Source organism: Melanaphis sacchari, unplaced genomic scaffold (genome assembly GCF_002803265.2).
Source record: "Melanaphis sacchari strain LSU unplaced genomic scaffold, SCAv2.0 Contig31_pilon_pilon, whole genome shotgun sequence".
NCBI lineage: Eukaryota > Metazoa > Arthropoda > Insecta > Hemiptera > Aphididae > Melanaphis > Melanaphis sacchari.
In genome coordinates this window covers 2,624,408-2,651,459 of record NW_020271193.1, presented here as the reverse complement: position 1 = coordinate 2,651,459, position 27,052 = coordinate 2,624,408, and the positions used below count along the sequence as shown (strand labels likewise).

Below are 27,052 nucleotides of genomic sequence, written 5' to 3'. Positions count from 1 at the left end.
ATAAACAAAGATAAATGATAGAATTTTTTTTTCCCAATAATCATATTATAGGTATTATATATTTATATCATGAATATTCGATTCAAGCATAATTTGTCATCCTTTAACTATCTAGAAGCTTATCACAGATTTTACGACGTTAAAATTAATAACCGTCTGAACTGGTCATAGCCCTAATGTTGTATACTCATATCAGTCATATCATTATATGGCTACATGCTACATACCAATTTTTTATTAAAAAACGATTGGTAGGTACACGAATTAGACGAAGCATTGGAAATTTATTTCGCAACATTTACTTTTGATAATTTTTGGTCATAATGGCGTCATGCCGTGTAATTAGTGATCTTGGTGTCAAATAGGTACATATAACTACGTTGATTTCAAAATAATTTTGAAAAATTGGTTAATAGTTTTGTTTTCATAGCACTCGTCGAAATAAAATAAAATAAATAATAAAGAATAACAATTTATAAAAAACAACAGAGGTAAGTACAAACACAGAATCTTAATTTATTTTGTGACACAAATAAACGTCTAAGTCATCCCTTGACCAACCATAAATCGGAACACATAAATAATCGTTCTCGACTATTAAACTATATTAGTTCTTTATTAGTAATAACTAATAACTTATTACTTTATGTCAATGTATCAAATATCAACATCGTCTATAAATTAATGACAATGGCCGACACTGTTACACTGGACGTGTTATCTACTATCGTTTTTACTATTTTAGCCATCATCCGATGAGCAATCCTTTATATATTGAGCGAATGATGGCGGGAAGGATAAACAATATAATTTATGAGGTGAGATTAAATAAAATCTTAAATACCCAAGTATTAATGCATAAAAGCACATTGCACATAAGTGAAAGGTGAATCCCAGATTTATTTTGCTCCAAATTGTTTTTGGAAAGCTCGTATTGTTCTATAGTATTAATAAAAAAAAAATTTTTTATTGTTTACGTAATGAAATTAATTATTTTATAATTAGATACAACGGCAATGACTTGTTTATAATAAGATAATAATTATTGCAAGCAGTGATTTATTTAGGGGTCGTGTAAAGACAATCATATGTTTATGAACAATGGGTTCATAATCCGTCGTTCTGTCTTGGAAATGTTCAAGTTTCGCCTTGTAGGACAGTGAAAATAGTGCTAAAGGGGCGTAGGATTTTTAATGCCGCCGGGCTGAAACATGTAAATTCATAAACTTTATGCTAAAATTATTTAGTAATGACTGACAAAATATATCTATTTAGACATATTATAATATGCTTGTAAAATGGTTGTAAATGTGAGTTGTCACAAACAAAAAATAATGATGATATAAATTTAGTTCAGCTGAGCAATTTTAAATTATATATGATATTTATACTATAATGTAATCAATGATGTAATTTACAATATAGATTGAGAATGTATTATTTTTAAATATTAAAAATGAAAATTTTTACATAAATCCAGTTTTTGACAGTAAATTTTCATATATTTTGTAACTCCAAAGTGAATAACAGTGTAGAATTTTAATTTTCAACATATAGTAACTATATTACATACCATTTTTTTAGACAATTTCCAAAATATTCTATCTCTTTTTATGCTACTTATAGGCATTTTTAGTTTTTTTTATTGCATGATACAATCTTTGTTTAAGCATTAATAAGCTTGAAAACTTGATATAAAATTACTCATTAGAATAGGTTGTTCAATTCTGAAATATTTAAAATATATAGTCATAATATTATTTCATGAGAATTTCTAAAAAACATTTCATAAAAAATGTTTTTAAATAACTCCATGCAGTAGGGTTTAATCTTATTACTGCTTGTATATACCCCTAGATTAGGGTGACTATTTTAAAAAAAAATAAAAAAACGGGACAAACAATTTTTTATTACGTAATATGATAAATTTTTATTTTTTCCAATTATATATAAGATACAATTTATTTAAATATAATAAAATAATACCTAATTAATAAATAATAATTAAATGTTGCTCTTTTTAAAATTATTTTATATTTTTCTAATACATTGATATTTTTTTACAAAAATTAATTAATAATATGGAAATAATGGGATTTAAATGATATCATCTTTTAAAAACAAGATAAAAAGCGTCCCGTTTAGACTTTGTCAGGACAACGGGACATGATGATCAAAAAAGGGATAATCTCGTTTTAAACGGGACATATACGGTCACCCTATTAAATAATATAATGATATTACCTATTCGAATTGAATAATAAATTAAGGAGTACAAAAATACGAATAAGGTTGATTATAGAATAGATGAACTTATATTTATTTTATATAGGTACTAGATGGTGAATTGTTTATGACGTAGAGTGTAGACTATGCCCTTTACTTTATGTACATAAATGTAACTAAATAATTTAGCGATAAAAGTATAAGTGAAAATGTCAAACAGCTGGATTATAGTAGAAATAGCGACCGCCAATATCATACAGTTAGATTATGTATAAAAGATGAAAAGTGGTGTGTTTTTACAAAAACAACAATTTAAATCCTTCAAATGTTTAATCATTAAAGCATTAGCTAACATACAAAATTGTACGCAGATCTTTTTTAAAATTTAATAAAAAAAATCGAAATGCATAAATCAATAGAATGTAAATATTTATACTAAGTTAATAACTGAATTTCGTTGGGGCATATAAAAATAGTCAATAACAATATATATAAAGAAAATGCATATAAATAATGTTAAATGTAATTATACAATTATTTGCCCGTGATTCAAATATAATGATATTTATTATGAACGCGAATCTATGTAAAAAATAATGCATAATAAAATTAATTCGACAAAAACGGTTTATTTTGTGGATGGCTGAAAATAAAATAACACGCAACCAAGGAGACTGCCGACGGGATGGTTTCGGTGTGAAGTACAAACAATATATGGATCAGTTTAACTCTGCAATTCTATCTGATCATATCTGAAAATAAAATACAATTGTGTTACATTTGTAAATGAATTAGAATTGTATAAAATTTTTTGATTACGTACTTACACTTTATATACACAATGGAGAATAAACGTAAGCACTCGTTAGTTGATGACGATGTTAATGTTCAATGTCAAATCAACAAAAAATTAAGAACCTACTATGTTCAAAGTAAGTGTACAAATTAACGTTTTATTTTATTGTTAAGTATTAATTGTTATGATATACGCTACAGAAAATTCGCTCGATGATAGTGTATCATCGGGCAACTTGGGTGATGACGAAGATGATGGCTCTTCATTAAAGAGTTGTATTCGAGTGGGAAGTCTTGCAGAAGACTATCCTCAAGATTTTGCTGAAGAAGTTTTGAACGATGAGTTCACTTACCCAGTAAGTACAGTACCTACCTATATTTATTAGATAGTCTCTGCAGACTTGGCTATTAATTTATTATTATAGTTTATAACTATGATATTTTTCCTTTTAATTTTCAATAAAATTTCCAAAATTATTTTTTTTAAAAGATTAACCTATGAAAAACAAGGAGAAGTTGCTGTTTTTTAATGTAATATGTAGACCTCGATTTAACCACGTCATAATTGTTCTTGATCTTAATACATTTAAATAACTTAAAAATACCTTCTTCTTTTCTGAAGTCAATCCATTCATAAATATATTTTTCTTTAAACACAAAGTTTTAGACTTTGTTTTTTTAAAAAAGTCAGAAAATGTTTTATACATTATTTTATACACCAATTTTGTGATTTATACATTGCACAAATTTACGGTTAATCAAACTATTCATTTTTTTTTTTTATATTATGGGCAAATTTTCTACCATAATTTTTATTTATTATATATATATTCTATGAATTTTATTTTTAATCTTGTTTTTTTCAAATGTTCTTACAATTTTTCTATTATAAAAACAAATTTATATTGTACGTAATTGTTTTTATCATGTATTATTTATTATTGTATTATATACAAAACAAAAACTATAAGCATTATCTACTATTGTATATTTCAAGTTGTAAATAATAAATTAAAAAATATTTTGTTTAAACATAAGTGTACAAGTCATTTTTATAATTATACTATTTTAATACTTATAACTTAAAATATAACAACTATAGTAGAAGCCGCTTATTAGAAACACGTATAATTGATACAATCGCGTTATTGAAACAAAATGTCTCGGGACGGATCGGCCGTATATTAGAACATTGAAAATAAATCAGATAATTGAAACATCTCATCGGTTATTTGAAACAATTAGGAGAAAGTCAGTTGACATATACACCGATTATCCGGCAATAACCAATGTACTTCAATTTTATCTTTGCTGTCGTTACATTTATTTTACTGTAATTTATCGTGAGAATGTTCTTTCTATACGTACTGGTCGTACTGTTTGTAGTTTAGCTTCAGCGTGCATATGTAAAGATTATTAGTATTTCCTTTTTCTAAAAATCTAAAAATGTCTAAACGCTAAGATTTTAGCCAATTTTCATGCGACCATTCGTGGTTTGAAACTCATTAGACCGATTAGCAGCCCAATACACACCCTCTGATATTTTCAATGCGGACAAGATTGAGCTTTATTTTGGAGCTCTATCTGAACACACAAACGCAATCAAAATAAGTGACAAAGCCAAAGGGGCAATATTACTCGTATGAAAATGAAAATATGGTCATGGAGTTACTCGACGCAAAAAAACAAATTACGAATGATAAATATTTTAAATAATATCGTAAAATATACACAATTGTGCATACTTTTTTAAATTATACAATATAGGTACATACATACATTCATATTTTTTTCGCGTACCTATTATTCATTTTTTTTTTTTTCAATCGCTTATTAGAAACAATTGGTTAATTGACACAATTCACCTTGGTCCCAAAATGTTTCTAATAAGTGGCTTTTACTGTATGAGAAAATAGTATAGATTACTATAATTACCATGACTGCGGTAAATTTTAATTTAATGATCGAATAAAATTATATTAACCGTATATGCTCTGTCAGTTTAGTATACATTGTTGTTTTATACTTAAAAAATATTGCTGTAAATATCTAATTTATTTTTCTGTTATGAATACTATAGGTTCAATTTTTTTATCAAAAATATTACATACGCATAATTCCTTTTTTCAAATCCTAAAATTATTAGTAAGAAAGAAACAATAATATTATAGATAGTTATTTAAAATCAGTGAGTGTTCTGCTAATTTTATTATACCTGACTTTAAAACCTGAAAATGAGAAATTTTTATTTGAACCATGCGAAACGCTATAAATTATATAATATTATTATAAAGTTATATTTTCTAAGAATATTAATTTATATATAACCACATAAAACGTTTATTGTAGTTTTTTTTTTAAATTAAAATTAATTATTCGCATTTATTTAAAGTATTCATTTTTTTATTATTTTATTCGTATTTTTATGTGTTGTGTTACTTTTTTGTGTGGCAATGACAAAATGCATAACGCGAATCAAATCCTGAATTCACTTTCCATTTACTTTTTATAATGATAATTAATGTATGACAATTATATATAAGTTTTATAAGTGTCATCAATCATCATTCTTGTTAAAGATTATTTATAGGTATACTCAATTATTTTATACAAGCGTAATTAAGTACCTATTTTATTTATCACTAAGATATAGTATATATAGGTATAACATTGTTACTATACTACCAATTGGCAATTATTCATTTTGAGTAGAGCAATTCTTTTTTTTACTTTGTAACAACATTTTCTTGAAACTACATAGGTAAACCAGTGTCCCAGTTCCAGATTTCAATAATATTATGATTTCACCATTGTACAAATGTACAATACATAAAATGATTAGTTTTAATAAAAATAAATGTATGTGTAATTAATAATACTTACCGATTGTACTAAAATATTATTTGATGTGAATGGAAAACATAATTTTAGTTTTTTTGGGTTTTTTGCAGCAGCTTTTAAATCAGCATTCCGTTTCAGTCGAGCTTTATCTGCGCCCCCTTTGACTCGACGATTCAGTTTAGCACTCATTTTTTAAAATTATTAATCACTGACCAGTTTAAACTTTAAACAGAAACACAAGGAAAACTAATTACTTTGATTATCATGACATATTTTGATAACGGATTTGGCTGGTAATAAACTAGTACCCACAATATTATAAAGAATCTTAAAGTTAAATGAATTTAAAAATAATATTCTTTACTTATTTATAATAATTGTACTATAGTCGACACCATAGAACCTATAAACTATATAGATAGTATATCTGATAATATGAATGTATAATACGTAATACAACATTAATCTATTTTTAGCGAAATTATATGTTTCTTTTTCCCACGAAATGATTTATCATTAAAGAAACTTGAGAATGAAACGATACTGACTTATTATAACTGATAAAATAAATAATAAAAACTATTATACATAAACATAATATACTATTATCACAGATTAAGTAATTTATTTATTCATTATTATATTATTATATTTTTATTTATTTATTTTATTTAATCAGTGATTCTATACACAGTCGGCCTAGATAACAAGTATTATTTGGTTTGAAAAAAACAGACAATAAACCAAACCAAATAAACTAAAATATTGATATATAAAATTGGATTTCTTTTTATCTATTTTTGTGAGTTTGGATAATAAAAATTTAAGTTTTTACAGAACATTGTTGGGAAGTAAGGTTTAAGATAATTTTTTTGAATTTCATACATTTAATAACAATTAAATATTTAAATGACTATATTTTGATAAATTCAAACTAATTTTTTCATATAAGACTATATATTATATAATAAAAATATGTAAAATAAAAACAAATATTGAAATATATTTTCACACTTTGAACACACAGTTATAGTAAGTATGTAACAGTATAATTATATAATATAAAATAGTAAACACTTATTTATACTATACTAAGTTAGAGATACACAATATTTTTCATTAAATATTCTTGGTGTCAACAATTTTGAGACTTAATACTGTACAAGAAATTAAATGCATTGACCTGAAATTCCAAATAATAAACTGGTACTAAATATATAATATTTATAAAATACAATTTAGTTCAAAAAAATGCAAAAAAGATAAGTAATATTTAATATAACTAACTAATATGCTGTTTTAGAATTATTTTATTCATTAAAACAAAAAATAATAATTAAAATAGAAGAAATTATGTTTGGTTTATTATAATTTTAAACCTTAATTTAATATTACTATTATTAAATTAATAACACTAATACAACAAATGGAATGAAGGGACAACATATTTGTGAGTAAAAATAAATCATAAATTAGAATATAATAAAAATAAAGATAGTAATATAATTTTAATTTTATATATAGTAGTATTTTTACAATTAAAAGCCATTACATCATTAATTTATTGAGGCTTATACTTACCAAACAAAATATCCAAGAATATTACAAATAAATTATATTATATATTTCTTTATTCAAGCATAATCGTCATCATCATCATCAGATAATTCAGCATCAATATTAATGCCCTAAAAATATAAAAACAAAATAATTTAATAATATTTTATTTTGATACTCAGTTATGAAAATTATACTTTTACAATTAATAGAGGTGTAAAAAATAATGTCAGATTAAGATTTTAATTAAAACCTTAGAATATAATAATGACAACATATCTTTAAAAAAAGTAATAAAAAAAATATGATTTATGATCATGAATTAACCTAACATTTTGTTAAATCAAATTAACTATTTATAAATTAGATAAGATTTAGTTTGTTACCGTTGATCCTATATCATCCAAGTTCATATTTTCTAGCTCTTCTTCTAATTCTTTATCTACATCTTCAAAATCATCCACAATTTTTGTAGGAATTAATGGCGGCGGTAAAATTACATCCTCTTGTTTCTTCTCTACATCTAAATATTCAAAATAATTACAAATGTTTATGTGATATAATAATTTAAGACTACATAATGTATGAGCATTTCACTTCAAAGCAAACAATTTAATGTCAATGAATCAATAATACAATTACCTATCGGCTATCACTGATAAAAATATATAGTTAACACATGCATAACTATGCAAGCTTTTTAAATGTATTATAAAGGTTTATTTTAGTTTCTAAACAAGAGATATATCTTGTCATTTTTCAATGGCATTTACTTTATTATTGAACAGGATATATATCAAAGTTAAACATAAGCTAATGTAAAATAATAAATTTCAAATATTAGTACTTTTGAAAAATGTATTTTATTAATTTTCTGAAAATGATTAACATAATTTAGTTAAAATTTTATTATTTCTTTGTAATTAATTAACAAATTAAAATGTTGAGCTATTAATGGAAATACTAAATTCAGAATTTTTTTTTAACTTCTAACAGAAATAATTTTAGATTTTAAACATTGATGGTTATTTATATTAGACCAAAGTTCTACGTAGCATTTTTTTAGTAAATATAATAATTTATCATTGATTTGAAATACAGTAAATTCATCAGTGATCTACTCAATAGCAAGGTAAATTTAAAACTTACTTTACATTATTTAAGTTAAGAATAAACTGTTTGTGTACAAGTTACACCCAAAAAGAGCTCCTACTACAACATAACAGTTGTGTATAACTGAACCACCAATAATTTTGACATAAAATAGAGTTAGACATCACCTAGGGCTTATTCATACTAATATTTTGGTGAGTCTGGTAAAACAGATCTCACTCAATTTTAACACAAAGCAGTATAGTAAGATGTGGAAACAACAGTACCCAAGAACACACAAAGTGTGGCATTTACAAACTTAAAAATAATATGATTTGTTTTTAATGAGTTTCAACCAAATATATAATAAATGTATAGTTCAGGAACTGATCTAGAGGATTTGACTGAATCAAGTGGCTCAGCTAGCTAACACAATTGTGGTTCAGTCTTAACCTAAATAATGTATATATAACAGAGCAAGTTCCATGGTTTATTTTTTGATATTTATAATTTAGAAGATAAAACTCTCGGAAATGTGTTATCATAAACTTAAAAACCTACAACCATTGATAATAAACACTATAGATTATTAATATTTATAATCAATGCTACAACATAACAAAATCGTGTTACTCAGCTTTAATATTAAAATGAATTGATCTATTATTAAACTTAAAATTAAGAAAATAACCTAGATTCGTACACTAGTATCTTACAGTATTGTAATTTTTAAGCAAATTATAACTTATAGAAGAATTCTAATATTACTGAAATAATTTTATCTGTCAATAACTTGCTCAAAAATTGAATATCTTAAAAAACCCAACTAACAAATACAGATAATATTCTTATCTATAAGCTCAATAATACAACAATTCACACTTAAATTAAAGCCAATACAAAATTAATTCTATGTTTAAAATAGAACTTTTCTCCTTTAATTATATTTTGATATTTGATATTTATTAGTTCATTGTAGTATAATGAGATAATTATTTTTTTTCTAATCATTGAGTAATATTAAAAACTAAACAAATAACTGTTTACATACAACTGGCTTGTAAAACTTCGGCTTTGATGTTAGCAATTTGTTCATTTAAACTAAAACTTGGTTCTTTAGTTTCAGCTGCTTTCATTTCTTCTAAACAGTTTCTTTCGTGATTCAACTGAAAATAAATGTAGGCATGTAGTAAAGAAAGTAAAGAATAAATGATGCTAATAGTTAATTAACTTACTGGAGTGTTAGCATAAGCAGCAGCTGGCAATTGTCTTTTCCTTTCAGCTTGTAAATAAACTTCTGTTTTTAAAGATTCTTGGTAGTGAGGGAATAAGTTTTCATATTCATCTGGATTCGCTAATGACTCACTAGCTTTTAAATTAGTCTTGCTTAATGAATCTTTCCATAGTCCAACAACATATGACATTTTACTTGGTAAATATGATCGAGCAAAAAATGCTGCTTCTGGTAACCTATCAGTTTCTATTAATAATTGTAAACATTTGTCTAAATCGCCCAATAGTAAATAAGACAGAAATGATATATTATTTTTGCCATTTGAGTTAGTACTTTCAGCTAATTTTTTTACCATTTCACTATTTCCTAGATGAGTAAATTAATTTATATTAAAATTAATATAATTAGTATAATATAAGGATAGTTAATTCTAATACATACCAGAAGATGTAGCTAACAAAAGTAATCCACCATAATCTTGAGCCTGATGGAGACATTCTTGGGCTAATTCAAGATCAGCTTGTGCGGTAGCTAATTCAGAGAGTTGTCTCCATTTTTGAGGACTAGATGCTTCCTTTGCAAGTAAATGCGCTTTAGCTAAGTCTTGTAATTGGATTGCCAATTCAAATTTATGCTCAACATCCGTTGATACTGATAATGCTTGTTTCTTATAACCCTGTGAAATATTATAATTACATAATTATAGTTGAGTTAATACACAAACACATGTAATAGAATAATAAAAACTGTTTTAGGATAATATAGTTTACTTAAGTAGTTCGGGTTATGACATAGATAAAGTTATTTGATTATTCTTTTACATTGCTAAGTAACTTAATATTACTCATTTATGGTTAAATAATGAAATAACAATAATTAACTTTAATATTTTTATGTTTATAAGAACCAAGAGTAATTATTTGTTAAATACCTGCTTTTCTAAGAAATGAGCCACTCGGGTCCTATATTGAGATGGCACTGAAGGTAATATACGATCAGCAATTTCAAAATCTTTCCTCATGACTGCAGTTTGGTATTCCAATACAGATAAAAGAAGGCTATAAGAAACAATGTTAAGTTCTTTATCACCCAAGTAGAGTCGATTTTCTTTAGCAACGTATCCTAAGAGATACATTGTACGATCAAGATGAGACACGGTAACAATTTCTCCACCAACATAATAGTTGATACGATTTACTCCATTGGTATAAATAAAGCAATCACCAACCCATAGACCAGTTTTTACAACTTCCTGAACTTCTCCTAAAATCTAAAATGTAATTTATGGTCAATAAAAAATAAATAATTTAACTATATTTAAGATTTAAATCTTTTTTTTAACTTACTTCAAAGGCATCTTCAAGTCCATCAGGACTAGCAGCTTCATAATTGGATGCTCTTGCAGCACTAAGTACATTAACGTCAAAACGTAATATAAAGTATGCTTCATCAGTAGCAAGACACACTAATTCTCCAGATTCTGACCAAAATACATGTTTAGGTTGAGTTTCAATTCTTCGTACTAAGTTACCATTTTCCCAATCATATAGAGCCAAACCAGTAACAGATTTCACACCTAACAAATAACCTCCAAAAATACCATCGGCTCCACCTTCTGGTTTAAAAGATTTTTTTTCTTTAAAATTCTTAAAGACTTTGATTGTAGAAGAATTTTCTCTTATTGCATATTCAGAGTCAGAAGACCATACAAAATCTTGAGCAGAGCCAAATGCTTTGTTACGTAAAGCCATGGATGTGTATATAATATACTCGCCATCACCACATACTACTAAAAATCTACCATTTGGATTATGAGATATTGACTGTGGATAAATTTCACAGCTACCCATATCTTTAACTTGTATGGATAAACGTTCTCCATCCTTGATTTCAGTTCCTTCTACTTGAAGCATTGCTTTAAGATTAGCTTGTTGAATTTCACTATGACGTGCCCAAACAATTTTACCACCATGAACATCCATTGACATAGCTGGCTCTTCACGACCAACTTTAACCATTATACTACCTTCATCATAACTAAAAATCATAAATTATAATTACCATTTTGAGTTAAATTTACAATAGAATTTATAAGTTAAAATAATAAACTATATTCTTACCCTAAAGCCACATTATTAGATCCTCGTAAGCAACAGATTGTCCATACACGTTCTAATCCATAATTTAATGATGATTCTAATCGATAAGTACCAGAATGCCAAATTCTGACTGTACCATCTTCTGAACCAGTTAAAACAATTGGAAGTTCTGGATGGAAACAAACTGAAAAAACAAATATTTTTGAATTAGAATAATTTGATAAACAGTCAATAGAATTTTATTACCAGCAGAAATATTTTGAGCATGGCCTTCTAATGTCTGAACACATGTTTTGTTTTGGTAATCCCAAATCTTAACAAGTCTGTCATCAGCACCCGATATTAAATAAGGCTTATCTCCAGCATGATAATAGTCAACACAATTCACTCCTTTTTCATGTCCTTCCAACGTAAAATTTGGTGTTGAAGAACCAAGTTGCCATACTTTAACAGTTCGATCTAACGAAGCACTAGCAAAAGTATTATTATCTTTGGGATTTATCATAATTTGCATCACATAATGTGTATGTCCCTCAAAAACTTGTTGACATGCCCATTGTTTTTCCCAATTCCAAAGTTTTATCAACATGTCATCTATAAACCATACAAATTGTAAATGTAAAACAATTTTCTTTGTACATAATAGGTAGTATGTATTTTTCTTTGTTAGCTTAATAGACTATTAAGGAGAACAAATCAGTTCATCCATACAGAGTATATCAAACATTTAATACATACCACTACTTGTAAGTATAAAAGGTTGTGAAGGATGAACTGCAATACTTCGTAAATAATCAGAATGCGCATCTAGTTGATGAACACGCTCCAAAGTATTATAGTTGATAACACGCAATTGCATGTCATCTGAACCAGTAACAATCCAATTTTTTCGAGCAACAAATCTAGCTGCTCTTACAGGTAGTTCACATACCTAATATAAAATATTATGAATATCAACAATTTAACATCTACATTTATACATACACATGTATAAACATAAAAGATATATTCACACTAAATATAGGCCATACAAATATCTATTTCTATATCTACGTAACAACTACAAAAGTAAATATAAAATATTTCACTTTAATAAAGTAGTACATTTTATACAAAGTAAATTTTTAAAATTTATAAAAAATAATTAATTAGCTTTTAGTTATCTAAAATTGATTCTCTAATTTAAAATATTAATTATTACTAAAAAAAATAAATCAAAATTATAAATTAATAACTTTTTATTAATATAAGAGTTTAAAATGTAATGACTAATTATGTAAATAAAAATAGTTACAAAATAAATATAAACTGTAATTAATAACTAGGAAATGTTTTAATATTTAATTATAATTATCAAATATTAATTTGTTTTTGTCAAATTTGTATGATAGGATCTCCATATTAATTTACAATATTTAACTAAAAGTTATAAATGCAATTTAATCATAAATATATGTATGAGAAAATTAATTTTAAGTTATAATACATAGACGTGCTCCATTTCAAGACATCAATTGTAAATCTCAGAACTAAGAATTTTCATTTAATATAGAAATAACCTTATTATTGATGGCAAATATTAAAATATTACAAAAGTATTATGATAAATATAATTTAATTAATAATGTGTATGTTTACTTCATATGATTTAATGAGTATAGCTGTTTCATGGTTCCATATATGAACAGTGCCGTTGTATAAAGATGCCAACATCCATGGTTCTTTCGGATGAAGGTCGACACACTTCACACGATCTGACCGAGCAGTCAACTTACGCTTGATGTCTAAACGCAAAGGCTGGAAAATTCCAAACGAATAAACACAACACTCTAGATAAGTCTTATATAATATGATGTAGTCATATCTCAGGCAGTTATAATAGGCACACTCACCATTTTTAAGGTTTTACGATTAAAGCCTCAGAATATCCACTGTGTCGAGTATTCGTGTGAATTATTTGATGGTTCAAGGAATGACATGTACGGGTTCAAAATATTAAAATTATTATTAATTATATGTATTCTGTATTCGTGTAACGAGTATGTATGGATGTAGAATGTTGTCGTCGGCAGCAAGTACATCGGTCTTATCAGTATCATTATCAACGTCGACCGATGATGACGGACGTGTACACAAACAGTCGTGCCAAAACTTAAATCATAAACACTGTATGTATATGATCCAAATACCGATCAAATGCTGCACATCACATCACTCTGGAACACTACCTATTATTTCTACAAAATTTTATACTATATAGACACATTTTTCAAATTTAAATAATATTCATATTATACGTTTGTTCTAGAAAATACCTATTTATAAATCTTGTCACAGTAAAGAAATATTTTTTAGATTTCAAACTTAAGCATTTAAATTGAAATGTTGAGTTTAAATAAAAAATAATAACAAAATCAGGGAACTACTATGTTTCTGCTCTTGTTCTTTAGTAGGTGTTGAATATATTTTCATTGATAGAGTAAATCATTACGTTTCAAATCCATACAAATTTTAAATAATAAATTTTAACGACAAAGAAAATAAATCATTATTAAAACATTTAAACTACTACTACTATGGTGTTACTATTTTCTAACTGTTAGGTAATAGCCAACAGGTTCACTGTTTTTCGGAACAAAAATTTGAAGGGATAAATATTTCGTAGATTTATGTATTTTTGGTAAAGTATGTTATAATTATTATAAACATAGACCTTTGGTTATAAATAATAATGGTTTTGTGAGACATAGTTTCAAAATGTGTTATACACCAGAATAACACAATAATTACTTTTTAAGCCAAATCACATAACACAAGTGTAAATACCTATTTAATTCAACTTTTGTATAAAATAAAAATATAATGCAGACTGTTTTATCAAGTTATATTTCAAATTAAATTTATTCCAATGCACTACTTGTTTCCATCAAATATCTTCCATTTGTTCAAAACAATATTTCTCCCAATAACCACTTTTTCCACAAGAAATTTGTTCCAATAGTAATTTGTACCAAATTTTGGAAGCTGATGAGTGATGAATCATGAATGAGAAGCCTACGGCGTGCAACAGCAACAGGTTTCGTCAACAAATATAATGTTTACCTATTGGTGGTTATTCGACTATTGCTTATTATTATTTATTACGATGTATGGACTATGATAAATTCATTTTTCGTTAAATTATGTAGATTTATAATGGTTGCCCGTTGATTGTTTTCTTATAGTAGCGGCTATTGACAACATAGTACTTAGTATTATATAGGTAAGAGGAACTATAACAAACTATACATCGCGGTCGCTAACATACCTATAAATGTTTCATTAACATTTAACAGACATAATATATTCTGGTAATATAATACGTCTATGGGATAATAATATTATGGAATCATAGACCTATAAAGCGATTGCTATAGACTTATAATTTAATGGTCTATTGACTATTCGTCAAATATTCGACAATACTTTTAAAATAATATCACACGAAAAATATTTATATGGGTTGGGTATACATAATTATATTGATCAATTGATGACTAATAATGTGTTACATTACGGTTTCGTGTTTCATGCCGACCGTCAACGTCGCTCACCATCTGATGCTCGCCACACACTACACTCCAGTTAGTAGTTTAGTACTTACTACTTGGTAGGATGTAGTAGGTAATACGTACAGTGCGTTGTTGATGTTTATAAACTGACCTCAAGGAGGAGAACTTGTTAGGAGGTGTCGGTGGCGCGTCACAGTCTGGTACTACGACGGTAGACGGCCAGTATCACCATTAACCATTCGTCACTGACGGAGCAACAGCGACAAAGAGCGTGTCGTCGACAGAGCGTTCGTCCGCCGACGGTCGCGACTGCCTCAGTCTCTCGCGACAACCGTTGCCCACTGGTGTTTGTGCGTGTGTAGCCATAGACAACGACAGAAAATGGTTTCCGATGCCATCAGAGAACATTGTACCGTGCTGCGACGCTGAGCGTCGTCCGGCTATGCATTGTCAGTTTGGATTTGGCGGCGTTGGATCCATGGGGGACAACGTTAGGAAGAAGGCCACCAGCGACACGTTGCCCAAACCCGGAAAGGTCAACTCTGGTACTATACTATTATTATTATTATTATTATTATTGTTATTGTTATTTACGTAATAGAGATTTTGAGCGGAACGATGAATTTATTTGTACTTGTTAGTTATAAATGTTTATAAACATATCGTAGTTTGTTTATTCATACACCCGAAATGTAGGCCAAAGATCTCCGTCTTCTTTTATGTATGTAACCCTGTAAATATCCTAAATTCGTTAGAGAAAGAAAGTGGTTGTTGTGTTTTGGGTTACTTTCACTTCAGTGTTGTGGTGTTCTATTAGCCCGGGGTGTTGTAATACTTCTGCATGATTGCATAGTGCTGGGTCATGTTAAGTATGGGCAGGAGCATAATTTCATTTTGCTTCAATCACACAAAATTTTTTTTCACTGTAACTGCATCCTATATGGTTTTGGTGTATTTCTGGTCACATTTAGTGATTCAATTGTATTGGTATTTTTTAGTGTCACAAGAAGTAGTAGGATCAGTTGTCAGTAAATCTAATTTGTTTAATAATTTTTTTTAAATTTTCAAATTGAATATATTTTGATTTTTGAGTTCCCGTGATTACTATCTGTTTTATATTTTTATCTTTTCAAGAAACGTATATATTTGTAGTATTTATTTTATAGCTATTTTAAATCAATTATATTTAAAAAAAAGCATAATTTAGTTGTTGTTTTGTAAGCCATTTATTGATTACAAATATAATAAAAATTGTCTAGTTTTATATTTAGGTAATAAGAGCCTACTTAATATTATGTACAAAATATAGAGAAGCACTTTCAATGCAGTTCCCCTATCCTTATTGGTTCATAACATAATAAGGTATTTACTAAAACAATTTATTGCCATGTAAAAAATAAAATTTATTTAAAAAATACCTAATTATCAAAATTATTTATCTTATTAAAATATATATATTTATATATTTTATTTAATTATTACATAATAAATAAAATGAATTTTTTGATGTGATCAGAATTGAGAAGTTTATAAAGGAGGAAAATTCTTCATATTATAAATACTTTCTTTTTTAAATTGGATTATTAACATTTACTAGAACATCTGATTTCTATATTATTTCAATAGTTCACTAAAATTAAATGAGATATTAAATGTACAAAGGAAAATTAGCTCACTATTGATTCATTTAATACTTAGTAGGTAATTGATTGCATAATCAGGCATATAAATAATACTACTTAAGGTGGCAAGGTGTCTGATTTAATGAATATTAAACTGTCTTATTTTTAAGTTTTTTGTTCAGTTATTTTAACTACTCAATATATGACATCAGAATGTTGTTTTCCAAAAAATATTGTTACACATATTTTGTTTTATAGTATGTTATTATAAATTTGTCACATCTCAAAACGTTTTAATTACTAAGAACTATGTTGAAAAATAAATTTTTATTTCAAAATTATCTTCAAATAAAATTATTATTTTTATAATGTTTTAACATAAAGTATTTTTTATTATTATATACATAATATGCTCTATAAAATATTTTTTAATTTTTAGTAAATCCATTAACACCTTAAATCAAACATAATTTGTTTCTAACAATAAATATACTAAATTATTAGTCTATCACTTAAGTTATAAAATAAACATAAGCCTTCATTTTCTACAAATATTTTATTGAATATAAATCAGATAAATTGTTCATAAAATTTATGTTATAGTATAAACAACAAAATGCTTCTTATAAAGTTTATTTTGACATTTAAAGTTAGTCTGATTCTTCTGTGGACTTTTTTTCTGTATTAATATCTAATGACTTTCCATATTGTTCCAAATATCGAACCATTGTCAACTGTGTTTGTCCTATAGTCTGCAAGCACCTATTGTTTACTTGTTGTATTACACCAATCAGTGCTGCTCTGGCGTTATCAATATTTACCAGGTTTCCATATTCTATAGTTTGGTTTTTGCTTAACAATTTTCCATCAATTATGGTTGCTAATAAAATTAAATGAGGCATCTTTTTCGTAATTTTTAATAATTTAGGTACCTGTGATGTGCTACTGAATACTATTGAACTGTGTGATTGAAATAAATCTAACACTGCAGCATAATTTGTGTCTGCTAAGGCTAGATTTAAAGTGCTTTTACCATACACAACGTGTTCCATACCAGCCATTTTAAAAGTTTTTTTAGTTTTGAAGTCAATTTCTCCTTTAACTGGATTTTTATGAAATATTGCAACCATTGCACTCTGTTCAAATAATTCTCTAAGTTCTTTAGCTAAAATATTTTCATATGGATTATTTTCGATTTGTTTAAATGCTTTACTGAATGGTTTAGGGCATCTTTCACTCCATGGCATATCTGATGGTTTTGGCCATGGATATTTAGGAATTGATATTGTTTCAATGACTGCACGGTAGTGATCTGGTTTTCTGGGTTTCTGTACGTTGACTCTTCTGTATCGAACACTGATGATATTTGGTATAAATCCTCGGCTACAAATAGCTTTACTTGAACTGTTTAACATGATGTTCCTAATTATTATAGTTAACTGTATTTGATTAAAAATTAAAAGTTTCTAGGTATATTTATTAGCACAAAACAAAAAATAGTGAATTACAACTTAATAAATGTTATTGTAATGTATAATATAACTATTATAACTTAAATTTTTTTTTAAATAATTAAATAATAAATAATAATATCATAAATCTTACTAAACTTAATTTGGAACGATAACCTCAATTTGTTTTCATTATTATCAATCTCAAAAGCAGTGTAGCCATATATTATAATATTATGCTTTAAAATATTGTATTTGGGCGTGTCTTGTTAATTAAAGTTTATACTATAAAAAAATAGTTTAATACATTTATAACTAATATAATAATAATATTAGTATATTATAGTATATAAACAGTAAAAAAGAATATTAATTATCATTTAAAAGAATAATTTGTTATTTAAAAAAAAAAAATTTGACATTATTACGTATTGATGTACATTTAATTATATTTATAATCAGTTATTATTAAAATAGAACATCAGGAATTCGAGAGTAATTAATTAAGAAATTTAACTTCATATTATTTAATCATAGACTTGGTAATTGGTGCAAGACGCAAGTACTTATGTAACGTAGTAAATTGTCATTTATGTATATAAATTGCAATTAAGTATACTTTTATTTGTCTCTTGATAGACTGAGGTCAGTTAATAAGGATATTAAACATAACTGTAAGTTTATTTTTAATGTTTTGCCATAACTACTATTCTAAAAAAATATAAGTATAGTATTGATAATATTATTTAAAATAATGAATAAATAATATGTTTCTATTTATGTATTAAGTATATAATTTGATCGATTTTAAAAAATGTAAATTAATTTTTTATATATCTACCAACTACCTACCTTCATTGTAAGACAAAATAATAATTTTAAAAAATGTATTATTTATTTAGGATTCCAAGTAATATTTTTGTTACTGATTAAATCTTTAACCATCATCTTATAGTTAACAATTATTATCGATGCTAAATATATTTTTATTTGAGAATCTAAGCAATCTAATTGCTTTTTAATAATGTATACCTAAATTTCTTAATGTTTTGTAATCAATAATAGAGGTATAACAATAGTCAATAATAAATCTATAAAATATATTATGTATTCTGGTTTAAACCTAAGAGGTATCTTATGCCACTGTCTACTATTGAGTTAGCTTCTTTATACTTATTAATTCAATTTATGTATAAATTCGTGAAACAAAATATTTGTTATAGTTTTATGTAATGTATCATATAAAATTATGTACAATTTCTAGTATTAACCTATTAATATTGTTTACAACTAATTGGCTAATGGCTTATCAATATAGTATACTAACTCAAATGTTTAATTTATCAGTTTTACATTTTATGTATAAATAAAGGTAGACTAAGATTATACACATTTTTATGTTTCACAATCCATTTAAAAAATATTTTAATTTAATTAATTTAACTAGTGGTTGAATTTTATTTTTTGTTTAATTTACCACGACACTCATTGAAGCGAATAATTGGTTTCGTGAAAGTGCTTTAAAGTAAATTAATTGTCTTCATAACGTACTAGAAAAATAGAAAATAATATTTAAGTCTCGATAACTATTTTACAATTTTACATAGGTATATTGTAGTTATTTCCGATTCATTTATTCCGGTTATATTTTTGTATACGAGTTACAAATAAGTGATAATATGAGCTTTGCATATTTATGTTGGAGGAATAAGTGTCATAATAATATCTGTATCGTGTATTTTAATACTTTTTATTATATATTTTTTGTATTCAGGTCATTTAGGTATAGTTTATCCTTTATTACCATTTGAAAACTGAAATGCTGTATGTGATCTATTTTTTATTTTGTCATGTTACTGGTCATTATGTTGTTATATCTCGTTCCAATTTGGTTTTTGGTTCGGTTGTTTGTTTGGTAGTGGGTTTTCTCGAGGAAAGAAATCACAAATACAGTTTTGGTCGTTAAATTACTTTTATTAATTTATTTAATGAATAACCTTAAATTTTACACTGTAAGACAAATGTCTTGTTAATACTACGGCTTATGAACGACTGACTTAAGAAAATATGCTGGCGACGGATGTCGCATACGCATCGAAATTGCTTACATGGTGTATTCTTATTACTAACTAAGGGGTTCTTAACAATGTATTTATACTTGGTAAAAATATGTATATTAACAATCTCGATTGAAGAATTTTTAAACTTTAAATATATAATATAATATTACATTGTATTCGATACCCATTGATAATAAATATCTATTAATATTAATATTAATTGAACTAGAATACCAGCTATTAGGAAACTCTGTTCACATTATTATAATTTACTATAAGTTTACATTGAGATTGCATCTAACAAATTCTGCTTTTATTTATTTTCTCTCCTTGGATAATTAAAAAAAACTAAACGAAAGTAGTTGTAGTTGTGGCAGGATGAATAGTCTGTCTGTCGGGCGCCACAACCGGTGTACGAGCTGTGCAAAGAGGGAATTAAGGTGGCTGGTACGTCAGGAAATGGCTCGGTCGGTGGGGTTGAATGTATGGGAAGTAAATGGTGGACATTAGGTAAAAATAATTTATTTACATGTAGTGACGCATTGTGCACAAGTATTAGGTACATATATTAAAAACGTTTGTTGTGGTGCATGTAAGTACTTAATATATTTACAATTTTCATCGTAAAATTTAATCACTCGCGCGAGATCAGTTGCTGAAAAAAATAATGTAATATTATATTTGACCGCTGTCTGCACGACTATAGTCGTAGGTGTAGTTGCACGGTTCGATTAATGTTCCATGGTATACAATTGTGTACGACTCGGACTTCTACAGGCTACAGTTCCAGTTGTAGTCCAGGCCTCCGAGCAGCTTAACGACTGATACACCTACTCTGCAGGCGTTTTCTTGAACATGAAATAATCACCGCTCGTCTGTTGATCGTCATTGTTTCTAGTATAGCTGATTGATTGTTTTATGTATGACGACAGAATAATAATTAAATTGCAATTATTATATCGCGAAATTTGTTTTCGTAATTGTTTATAACGAGTAGTGTCCCATCTGAATAAAAGTAAATTTTTGTTTTCGGATACGCACGACTTTTCGAACCCGTGGAATTTATCCTACTTATTTTTTTCACTCTTCATCACGAGGGAGAGGGAGAAAGCGCCGCCTCCGCCGCACCCCATTGCCGAAAACCACCTGCCAACCCCAGAGCAACAGGTAGTTTGTCAGTATACAGCGTATGCACCCATGTGTTACTTATACGTGCGCTGGAACAATATTATTTGTTATTATTATTTTATATTATTTGTGATGAAAATTGTAGCTATTTTATGTATAAGTGTATAACGTCGCTCAACGCCTGTCATTTTCCCGCCAGAACAATTTTGTTTTATTTTTAAAATGTTTTCTTTATAAAGGTAGTAGAGGTAAATAATATTATTTTTTACTGTATAAAAATATTTTAAATATACAGAGAAACATTTAACTTATTAACCGGTTGGTAAACCTGATACAACTCATACTCGCGCACGCACACATCTATTCATCCAGGCGTGAAACCATTGTGACTTTCCATTACAATGAACCTCATATAGGACCGTTTTTTCTTGTTATTATTTTCTCACAGTCTATTCACAATCAACAATAGAGTCTATTGCTGACGCGCTCGTCTCTCTCTGCAGGTACTCATTTCATGGAATGTATTTTAGACCTTTTTTTTTTGTTTGTTGTATATAAGATCGTCGTTTGTTTATGCTATAGTAGTGTCTATAAAGTGGAGTAGGAGGTAGGCCTTGCTGTATCATTATTTTTATTATTAATGATGAAATGTTTTTTTTACATTGAATTCTCATTTTAACTGCTTTATTATTTTCTAGTGTGTAAAGAATGGTTGGTCCACGAGGACGGCGCATTGGCGTATCATTTACAAAAGTTGGAAGGTCAGTATACTTGTTGCTCATTATTTCCACTTAATGTATTTATTATTATTTTACAGTCGACGAGCATTACAGTGGCAATCGTTCAAGAAATGCTATCGTTCGACAAGACTTACCTACAGCCAAAGAAGAACAGGAACGTGAGATACGTGAAGCTGAAGAACGGTATAATGCATTCATCAAAGAACAGTGAGTACATGTATAGAGTATAGATAAATAATTTCTAAACACCAACATTATAATTAAGTCTTTATCTGTGCTATCTTCCTGTATAAGTTTTTTGCAATTTTCTTAATAATATTAATAAAAAAATAAATACCTATAAAATTTAGGTTTATTAGAATTTTGATAGTATAGTAAAATGTCTTTTTATAATAGATTTTCTGTAAGACAGAAATTCCTTTACAATGAAAATTAATGAAATTTTCGTGTAGTTTAATCTACTTAAAACTCTTAGAATGGAAAAAAAGTTGGTATGAGTAATTCCATTAAAAGGTAGTTTTACAGTAATATTATTACATTCATAAAGTTGTTCTTTTAGCACAATAACTTATTTTTTTTTAATAGCTTATTATATTATGATTAAACTATCTTATTTTATTTATACTTTTCTAGGGAAGAAAAAGATCTCAAAGTTGCTATGGAATTGGCTGAAAAATTAACAAAAAATAAGTATACACAAGACATTGGGATTAAGACAAATTCAGCTGGAGGTAGACCTGGGATATTAAAAAAACATCGTCAACCTGAATCTACTAAAAGGTATGTATTGTATCTAATTTCTGCTTTAAATATGGTCTTAATTAAATAAATATATATTAATAAATTAATAAAGTTATACAGTTGAGTCCAATGAATATACAGAGTTTGACATTGATGACATTTTGCATGACATTGATTATGAAGAAGAGGTCAATCGTCGAATTCAAGAACAAAAGGATGCTGTGAGTATTGCCTTTTTGTTGTTCATACTTTATTAAATAATTATTAGATCCACAGTCATAGCATTTAACGGGTGTTGTCTTTAGTTCACGTTAATATTTACAATCGTGACTAGAGTTACACTCGTCAAATTCTAAAGACCTAAGCACTAGGATTCCAATGTAATTAATATTTTAGCTTAGTTATATATAATATTTAGTTAAATTAGTAATTATTAATAATAAAATATAAGGAATTGGCCAAACGATTACAAGAACAAGAAGGACGTCCCATGTCAATTGAAGATAGAGATAGATTAATTGCTATTGAAACACAAGACTGTGAATTGGCTAAGCTTTTACAAGAAAAAGTAAGATGTATAACCTTAATGTATTAAAAATTTACTAAGCTACAAATTTTTTTAGGAAAAAGCACGATTGAGGAGAGCTCGTGAAAAAGCAAAACAAAAAGCATTACTTAAAAAGCAACAACAGTTGGAAGAATCCCCTGAAGTTGTAGCAAGTACTCAAGAACCTCTTTCTAATATCGCTATTGCTATTGATCCGACTTATAATTCAAGAAGAACTGAATTACAAGATATGTCTTGTAAGTGTATTAAATATTAATTAGTTTTTATTTATTCACTTAAATAATTATGAATCGTTTTTTAGGTAGTAGTACTACTTCATCAGCTCTATCTTCATCATTGGATGATGTTCCTCCATACATGCCAATTCAAGGACAACGACGTAGCAATCATACAGATAAGAAAAAAAAGTCAAAGACTGATGGTGTTGCATCATTTTTCAAAGTATTTAAGTAACGTTTTGTGGAGGAAATATAAATTGTGATATTTCTATATTTTAGATTCTCGGCATAACAGAGAATGTATTTATAGTAAATTCTTTATTTAGTTAATTTACTTTATCTTAAAAATTATTATTAATCAAAATCTGGTATTCCACCAATTTATAAAATTGTGTTCATTGTCTAACTGAACATTTTTAAATAGTTCGTGTAAACTGAAATAACGAGTATTTTTAGTTCATTTTTTATATTTTGCTTGTTGTCATTCTTTATTTTATCATCTTATGGTTCATATAAAAAAAAAATGTATATTTTTTTATTTATATTGTTCTTATTGTAATTTTGGAACTAATTACATTAATCTATTGGTAATTGTCATGACATGAAAAGAAAATTGTATGTATAGCATTTTATTATTTTTATTGTTATTATACTAATAAAATAAACAATTTTTGTATTATTATATAATAATGTATTGCATAACCTGTAGAATATATATAACTTCTAATCTAACCTGCTCTACAGCTTGTTATTTTGTCAACTTTTCATACATCCCTGATAGAAATGAATTAATACTTAGATATATTTAATATTTCAGCAAACAAATTTTTTACATAATATTTATTTTAGTAACTTGGCTTTTAATTTTTTGGGGGTTTTTCAATGTCTGTTTTTAGATACTGAATTCTAGTGTTTAAAAAAATTGTCGCCCTTTGGTTTTAGAAATTTACTACAAGTCTGGAAAACTTGATTTTTCAATAATCTGTTGCAACATGGTGTCTATAAATATTTGATAAAAACTTTTAAATGATAGTGACTTTGATGCTGTCATGCTGATTATATATATGCAAAACAAAATGTGTGGGAGATAATAGTTTTAAGTAGCGTTAAAAATTTGTAATTTTTTGTAATTTGTGCGCCTAAAACCATCTTGCTAGTTAAAAGTTATAAATGTTACATATTATGTGTATTATATTATATCAGTAATTTGTCCTTTAACACCGTCACAATATAATTGTAATTACATTTATTTTAAGGGTATTTTGTGAGATCTCTCACCTTTTAGATGGAATAAACTTTAACCCATGTGTTAGGAGTTTAAAAGATTACAATTTTAAACACAGGAAATGACTACTAAGGTACTAATTATGTATCAATGATGTGGTAGTGTTATTGGATTATGTTTTGAGATCACTTAATATTATTCCCCATATGCGACCAAAGGACATCAATAATTAGAATATAATTTTAGGTGTTTAAATGATTAACACACGTACAATTGAATTTTTATGTAAGTGAATTCAACTATTATCTTTTTGTACACATCGTGGATGTTTCCCCCAACTCGAGGTAAATGATTCATGCTTGACATGTCCAAGGGATACACTATAGGTTTTTTGTTACATATCTATATTAAAAATAAATAACACAAATAAGCTGAATGCAGTTCTAGATTGAATATTGCACCGTTCATTCATTTTAATCGTCTATGCATATTAATATTAGGATAAGAGCCTCACTAAATATAAAAATTTAATTCATTGTTTTAGCTAATGTTTTTGATTTTTTAATATAATACACACATTTTATGAGTACTTTATTATTTTTTATATTTGTGAGTAAAAAGTTTAAAAGCTTTAAGCTTTTGGGAACTGCTGATATAAATATTTAAATACTAGCTGAACTCTTTCGCTGTCATTTATGTGTAGTAAAAATAAGAAAAAATTATAAAAAATAAGTACACTTAGACCTTAATTTAGAATAATACAATATGTTTAGTATTTAGAAGTAACTAAGAATATTAAGTGATTTAACTCATTTTTAATAATACTTTACATTAGTTACAAACTTACATAATATATCAACTATATTGAAAATGTTTCACCAGGAATTTCAACAAACAAATTTGAGAATTCATAGAAATTAGAAAGCCTGTGCTCATGATTTAAGATGACAAAGCAGTAGCACTGCTGTAGACGTAGGAATAGCGTTGTTGGAAACGTGAGTGTACACTATAAGGGACATGCATCGATACATTTTTTGACTTTTCTCATTAGATGGCTTATTCACACATCAATCACTTGCATTTTAATAAGAAACATGAAAATTGGTCCTGTAGAACTTTAGGTATAGCTGTAAGGCAAAAAAATTGACTTGCATTTTAAAGATATGCAAAGATAAAGATAATAATATGTTTTTTATTTTAACAGAGTTGAAAAGTTTGACCACTCAGTGGACACTGTACCAAATATTTTCATTGTGAATAAATGAATACTATGAAATATAGATTTATAAAAGACCAATGTTCTCCTACTTAAATTCCAATTTCTACAACTGTACTCCTGTTTAAGAAGTTATTTGAGTCCTAGAAATGTTGCTACAAATAATGATTTTTTTATGGATCACCAACAAAATATCGCCACTAAAAATTCGCAATTGAAATATTACGAAACTAATATGTACATCGCATGAAAAATAGCAGTAATTTAATTAGAAATAAATAATATTGATCATTGATTGAACCTATATAATAGTTATAAATAATTTTATATAATATTGTCATATAAATATATAGTAGGATTGATATGTATATTAATTAATGGAAGTATATTATATTAAATGAAATGCTTTGAAGATGATCTTCAAACTCTTGATAATGATAATCTGCTATAACTTTCTTTACTAGTTTAGTCCAAATGACTCTCTTGTTCTTTTTTAATCAGTTAGATGAGGCTATAACGTATATAGCAGATACAATATAAAATTATGGCGGTAATATTTCTTTACGATATACTGGTTTCACGACATTTTTGTTGCGATATTTAGTCAAAATATTGTTTTTTATTTGTTTAAAACATGTATTTGATTATTAATGTACATAGTAAAAGAGGTTAAAAATAAACTTCAAAC

The 27,052-nt window shown here is 26.8% G+C and overlaps 3 protein-coding genes across 4 annotated transcripts; 1 reads left to right on the top strand and 2 right to left on the bottom strand.

Moving 5' to 3' along the window:
- Positions 1 to 6,938: 6,938 nt before the first annotated feature.
- Positions 6,939 to 14,048, bottom strand: LOC112596412 (coatomer subunit beta'). 2 transcript variants are annotated; one of them, XR_003114776.1, is made up of 13 exons: positions 13,737 to 14,048; positions 13,483 to 13,641; positions 12,583 to 12,775; positions 12,091 to 12,438; positions 11,866 to 12,028; positions 11,092 to 11,782; positions 10,677 to 11,015; positions 10,187 to 10,421; positions 9,747 to 10,111; positions 9,563 to 9,677; positions 7,806 to 7,942; positions 7,444 to 7,550; positions 6,939 to 7,045 (listed from the first exon to the last, which is right to left on the bottom strand). XR_003114776.1 is itself a non-coding variant. In XM_025342076.1 (12 exons), the coding sequence occupies exons 1-12, from the start codon at positions 13,737 to 13,739 to the stop codon at positions 7,497 to 7,499; spliced, it is 2,802 nt and encodes a 933-aa protein (XP_025197861.1). In that variant the 5' UTR covers positions 13,740 to 14,048; the 3' UTR covers positions 7,381 to 7,496. The 2 variants fall into 2 exon arrangements, 1 of the variants encoding a protein (XP_025197861.1); XM_025342076.1 differs by lacking the exon at positions 6,939 to 7,045 and having other exon boundaries at positions 7,381 to 7,550.
- Positions 14,049 to 15,437: 1,389 nt separating this feature from the next.
- On the top strand, positions 15,438 to 24,175 carry LOC112596413 (coiled-coil domain-containing protein 50). Its single transcript, XM_025342078.1, has 8 exons — positions 15,438 to 15,940; positions 22,355 to 22,417; positions 22,474 to 22,603; positions 23,030 to 23,176; positions 23,250 to 23,358; positions 23,589 to 23,705; positions 23,761 to 23,941; positions 24,007 to 24,175. The coding sequence occupies exons 1-8, from the start codon at positions 15,787 to 15,789 to the stop codon at positions 24,156 to 24,158; spliced, it is 1,053 nt and encodes a 350-aa protein (XP_025197863.1). The 5' UTR covers positions 15,438 to 15,786; the 3' UTR covers positions 24,159 to 24,175.
- On the bottom strand, positions 17,595 to 18,515 carry LOC112596414 (39S ribosomal protein L10, mitochondrial). The gene has a single exon (XM_025342079.1). It carries the CDS (start codon positions 18,430 to 18,432, stop codon positions 17,668 to 17,670), a length of 765 nt encoding a protein of 254 aa, XP_025197864.1. The 5' UTR covers positions 18,433 to 18,515; the 3' UTR covers positions 17,595 to 17,667.
- Positions 24,176 to 27,052: the final 2,877 nt, after the last annotated feature.